Genomic DNA, 6000 nt, shown 5'->3' with positions numbered 1-6000 from the left:
TCCCCGTCGCTGTCACTGTGCGGTCGCTGTGGCTGTCCCCGTCGCTGTCACTGTGCGGTCGCTGTGGCTGTCCCCGTCGCTGTCACTGTGCGGTCGCTGTGGCTGTCCCCGTCGCTGTCACTGTGCGGTCGCTGTGGCTGTCCCCGTCGCTGTCACTGTGCGGTCGCTGTGGCTGTCCCCGTCGCTGTCACTGTGCGGTCGCTGTGGCTGTCCCCGTCGCTGTCACTGTGCGGTCGCTGTGGCTGTCCCCGTCGCTGTCACTGTGCGGTCGCTGTGGCTGTCCCCGTCGCTGTCACTGTGCGGTCGCTGTGGCTGTCCCCGTCGCTGTCACTGTCCGGTCCCTGTGGCTGTCCCTGTCGCTGTCACTGTGCGGTCCCTGTCGCTGTCTCGCTGTCCCTGTCACTGTCCGGTCCCTGTGGCTGTCCCTGTCCCTGTCACTGTGCGGTCGCTGTGGCGGTCCCTGCGAGCCAGCGCGGTGCCAGCAGCGCCAGGCCGAGCCCGAGCGGTGTCGCCAGGCCGGGAGGGGACAGCGGCGGCGCGGCGCTGAGCGGGGACAGGGTGGCGAACACGGCGTCCGAGGCGTTCCGCGGCAGCGGCAGGTTACAGATGCTGCCCTCGCAGCAGGACGTGCACACCTTAATATATAATATACTATATTATATATAGTATATAATATACTATATATAATATATAATATATAATGCATTATATATTATATATTTGATATGATATATTATGTTTTATATTATATATTATATATTTTATATATGTTATTCTATTTTTTCATTTTTATCTATACCTGCACATACTACATTTCCAAAGCCACCCCTAATTCCGTGATTTTTTCTCTGTTTCCCACACCTTGTACTCCTCGTGCCTGATGTAGGTGCAGCCCGTGCTCAGACACTCCTCCAGGGCCACGCAGCGCTTGGTGACAGAGACGCTCTCCCCGCTGGCCCTCATCATGTGCTGGCTGAAGCAGTACCTTGTCCCTGGAAAACATGGAAAAGTCTTTATCTGCCCAATTCCCGTTCCCTGAGAGCCCACCAGCAGGAGAAATAGGAAAGAAATGCTGGGTTTTTATCAAATCACGGGATTTTTTTTTTAAAATGCCATTTTTTAAATGTATTTATTGTAGATCATGTGCTGGCTGAAGCAGTACCTTGTCCCTAAAAAACATGGAACACTCTTTATCTTCCTAATTCCCTTTCTCTGAGAGCCCACCAGCAGAAGAAATAGGAAAGAAATGCTGGATTTTTATCATATTACAGGATTTTAAAAAAATAAGACACTTTGGAAGTATTTATTGTAGATCATGCGCTGGCTGAAGCAGTACCTTGTCCCTAAAAAACATGGAACACTCTTTATCTTCCTAATTCCCATTCCCTGAGAGCCCACCAGCAGGAAAGAAATGCTGGGTTTTTATCAAATCACGGAATTTTTTTTTTAAAGCCATTTTTAAAATGTATTTATTGTAGATCATGTGCTGGCTGAAGCAGTACCTTGTCCCTAAAAAACATGGAACACTCTTTATCTGCCCAATTCCCGTTCCCTGAGAGCCCACCAGCAGGAGAAATAGGAAAGAAATGCTGGGTTTTTATCAAATCACAGGATTTCTTTAAAATGCCATTTAAAAAATGTATTTATTGTAGATCATGTGCTGGCTGAAGCAGTACCTTGTCCCTAAAAAACATGGAACACTCTTTATCTGTCCAATCTCTTTTCTCTGAGAGTCCACCAGCAGAAGAAATAGGAAAGAAATGCTGGGTTTTTATCAAATCACAGGATTTCTTTAAAATGCCATTTAAAAAATGTATTTATTATAGATCATGTGCTGGCTGAAGCAGTACCTTGTCCCTAAAAAACATGGAACACTCTTTATCTTCCTAATTACCTTTATCTGAGAGCCCACCAGCAGGTAAAATAGGAAAGAAATGCTGGATTTTCATCATATTACAGTATTTTAAAAAAATAAGACACTTTGGAAGTATTTATTGTAGATCATGTGCTGGCTGAAGCAGTACCTTGTCCCTAAAAAACATGGGACAATCTTTATCTGCCCAATTCCCATTCCCTGAGATTCCACCAACAGGACAAATAGGAAAGAAATAAAGAAATGCTGGATTTTTTTATCCAATCACTGAATTTTTAAAAAAATAAGAAATTTTTAAATGTATTTATTGTAGATCATGTGCTGGCTGAAGCAGTACCTTGTCCCTAAAAAACATGAGAAATATTTATCTGCCCAGTTCCCCACTGCCCTTTTCTCCTGTCAAAACAAGGAATGTCTGGGAATACTGGGCTGATCCCAAGCCAGCCAGCCTGGGGGGTTTTATTGCTGCTGATCTGAGCTCAAAGGAAGCAAATTCGGGGCTGATAACGAGCCTGATACAGGCTGCAAACACACTGGGGTCATCTCCTTCCAAAATAAATATTTCCCAAAGGCAAAATCCCAAAACAACCCAACTAAAAGGGATTCACTGGGGCTGCGGATAAACTCGGTGTTCTGTGATGTTTTTGTTTATTTTCTTTGTCTCAGAAGAGAACTGGTGAAGTGGAGGGGAGATCTGGGGAGCTCAGATCTGATTTTTAGTATTTCATTAAAGGGTTTTTCTGAGCTGTTCCCAGTTTCAGACTCCAAGGGGATTTATGGGATCAAATCGCTGAAAATATTAAAATTCCAGCTGTGGCTGCCCTAAATGTGGATTTGTGCCATAGGGGAGGGAGGTGAACACAGCCAGAACTGGTCCTGTATTCACCAGTAAGAGAAATAAAACTCCTAAAAATCCTTCCCTGTGAAGATGGGGAAAGGTTGGGAGGGAATTCCCAGAGAAATTCTGGCTGTCTCTGGATCCCTGGAAGCATCCAAGACCAGGCTGGAGCACCCTGGGATCATGGAAGGTGTCCTTGCCCGTGGAATGGGATGAGCTTTAAGGTCCCTTCCCACCCAAACCAGTCTGGAATTTTAGGAAAGCAACACCAGCCTGATTGAATCCCCATCTGAGCCAGAAGAAAACAGGGAATAGCTCCAAGTCCTCAACCTCATCCACTGCAAGGAGACAGAAAAGCTGAAGGGATTCACTCCAGAACCCCATATCCCACATTCCTGGGAATAACGGGGCTCCCTGGCAGGGACAGCTGGGTTGGGATGGAGCCCTGGTGTGGGTGGTTACCTCGGGGGCAGTAAACATCCGGAGCCCAGCGGTTGCACTCGTAATTATCCGAGGCCTTTTCGCAGGTGAAACACTTAAATCCATGAGGATACGGCGTGGCTGAAAGGAACGGAAAATATGGAGTTAAAAGGAATGGATAATGGAGCCAAGATGACCCTGTAATCTGGTTCTATGATGCTTTTTGGGAGAAAACAACATTTTTTCTCTTTGGACCCAAATTTCTCCAGATTTTCCTGTCAGTGCCAGCAGGTTGGTCGTGATTTGTAAAACCCCCACAACGCATTTAGGTCGCTGTGGACTCGTTCCAGCTGTGTTTACCCAGCCAAAGTGCCCAGTGCTGACTTCAAAGGGAGCTAATGGGACCTGGGAATGCTCCTTCCCTTGGAATCAGAGCTCACATCCAACACTGCAGCTTTATCAGTGCTGATAACAAAATATCAGGTGGATTGAAACACTCTGGGAATTGTCCCACCGAGGGAAAGAGCTGCTCCTGTTCAAGGCAGGCTGATGGTCCCAGAGGGAACAAAACCACTTTGCTGAACCCCCAGCCCTGAACAGCAGCCTCTGTCCTAATTTATCACACCAAACGAGGCCTAATTCCTTAATTGCTCTCCTGGCAGCACTTCTGGGGCACTTTCAATCCCTCCTCAAGGTGCTGCCACCTTCCCAGAAGCCAAATGGTGAACAGGTCACATTTATCAGTACTTTGAACCTCGGCAGCCTCAAGGGTCACATCTTCACCCTCCTCCTCCCCTGGCTCTGGATCCTGTTTGGGAATGAGAGGTGAAGCAAGAGGATTTCATTGCTTGTTTCCTTTCAGCTTTTAAGGAACAAGAAATCACCCAGGAGCAACCCTGGTGGGGCTGGGACAACACAGTCATTAAATGAATCCCTCTCACCCTGCACCTCTGACAGGTCACAGTTGTGATATCAAACAGGAATTTCATCCTGCTTGCACAGAATATAAATTTTTCAGCCTATGAAGCAGTGAGTTTTCTGTGGGAAGAGAAGGCAGGGAGAGCTCCATGGGCATCCCGTTCTCATGGAATTTGATAAGTCTGTGTCTGATAAAGTGAACAGACTGGTGAGGGTCCAGGGAAGATCCAAAGACGCACAACTCCATTGCTCCAGGAGTTACTGGAGTCAAGGCAGGAGCTGTCGGTGCCTCAGCAGCTGCCTGTAAGCCCATGTGTCCTTTCACCCTTTTGGTCCAGTTTTACACAGAATCATGGAATGGTTTGGGCTGGGTTGGGTTGGGAGGGACATTAAAGCCCGTGTTGTCCCACCCTCTGCCATGGGCAGGGACACCTCCCACAGAAACTTGGTTTTCTTCCACACCAATTTGGCCTTATGAGAGTGGGGACTGTACAAGCCAGGTCCCTCCCAGCCCAAACCATTCCATGATTCCATGTAAAACCAGGTTAAAGGCAGAGCCAACACAAAAACACAGCCATGGTTCAAGAAGAAGTGGGAAAAATGAAGGAAACAGGTGACAGGATTAAATGTGCTACAGAGAAACTCAGCAGCCCAGTGCCTTGCTGGAACATATTCCAGTGGCTCCTGAAGACCATGGAAATGATCACTGGAGGTGGATTTTGGGTTGGGTTCCTGTGGAAATTTGAGTGTAAATCCAGAAGCTCAAGGCTCAGGAGATAACTGATATTTCTCTCATCCTTGTTCCTCTCCCAGGGTGTGATGCCTTGAGAAGGCTGCCCTAGGCTGGGCAGAGTTCCAGAATAAAGCAGGGATTGATTCAAGGATCTCCTCCATGGATGCACCTTGGGCAGCACAAGAGCCCAGCCAGGGCTGCACCCAGGATGAACCCAAATGGTCCCAAAATGCACGAGCGCTCCCGGGGTCTCTCCCTGGGATCAGCTCTGCTCCATGTGCACATTGCAGTTCAGTGTCCAATTCCAGCTCAGCCCCTGCACTCCCATCCTGCTTGTTTTTCTCTCTGCAGCCCACGGGGTTTGTGCTCCTGGGCTGAGATTTGGATCATTTGTCCTTGGTGCCCAGCTGGAGCAGGAATTGTTTTGTGTCCCTGCTCTGTGCACAGAGCTCAGCAAGCCTTAATGTGAAGCTCAGAACTGCACACTGAAGCAGCACAGAGTCTGAAACATAGAAAAGCTAAGGCCTAGGGCGTCAGGGGAGGTGACTTACTGGAGGGGTGGAGGTACACGATGTCCTTGGCGGTGAAGTCGCGGCTCCGCGCGGCCGGAGCGCGGCCGGGCAGCAGCAGGAGCAGCAGGAGCAGCCCCGGCGGCCAGGCCATGGCCCGGCCAGGACCTGCTCATGCGGCGGCCGAGAATCCCCACCTGGGCAGAGACACAGAGTGCCAGAGTTATCCAGGCTGGAGAACACCTCTGAGATCATCTAGTCCAACACCCCCCTGTCACCCAAAGCACGGCACTGAGGGCCACGTCCAGGCTGTCCTTACAAACCTCCAGGGACCGTGACTCCAGCACCTCCCTGGGCAGCCGTTCCCATGGCCAATCCCTCTTTCCTGGCAGAGAGCGAGGATGAGCAGAGCAAACCCACAAGGACCTGGCCACCACCTCGCCCCCATGACCCAACCCCGGAGCCTCCTACTCCTCTGGTTATTTTGGCATCAACAAACACCGAAATCATAATTATCTGAGGCCTTTTTGCAGATGAAACACTTAAATCCACGAGAATATGGTGTGGCTGAAAGAAATGGAAAATATGGAGTTAAAAGGAATGGATAATGGAGTCAAGATGACCCCATAATCTGGTTCTATGCTGCTTTTCAGGAGGAAACAGCAACTTTTTTCTCTTTGGATCCAAATTTCTCCAGCTTTTCCTGTCA

At 48.8% G+C, this 6000-nt stretch overlaps 1 protein-coding gene across 1 annotated transcript in view; it reads right to left on the bottom strand.

The window, feature by feature from the left end:
• Positions 1 to 434: 434 nt before the first annotated feature.
• The window catches only part of LYPD6 (LY6/PLAUR domain containing 6), a 28895-nt gene continuing 23329 nt past the window's right edge, over positions 435 to 6000 (bottom strand). Inside the window, exons 2-5 of the mRNA XM_041473910.1 lie at positions 5334 to 5488; positions 3174 to 3272; positions 862 to 992; positions 435 to 635 (exon numbers count right to left, since the gene is read on the bottom strand). Of these exons, the coding sequence (XP_041329844.1) occupies positions 435 to 635; positions 862 to 992; positions 3174 to 3272; positions 5334 to 5445 (543 nt within the window). The 5' untranslated portion in view covers positions 5446 to 5488. The remainder of the gene's footprint in view (positions 636 to 861; positions 993 to 3173; positions 3273 to 5333; positions 5489 to 6000) is intronic.

This window comes from Pyrgilauda ruficollis, unplaced genomic scaffold (genome assembly GCF_017590135.1).
Source record: "Pyrgilauda ruficollis isolate IOZ18807 unplaced genomic scaffold, ASM1759013v1 scaffold308, whole genome shotgun sequence".
NCBI lineage: Eukaryota > Metazoa > Chordata > Aves > Passeriformes > Passeridae > Pyrgilauda > Pyrgilauda ruficollis.
Note: the sequence above shows the minus strand (reverse complement) of the source record. Positions and strands in the feature narration are given on the sequence as shown.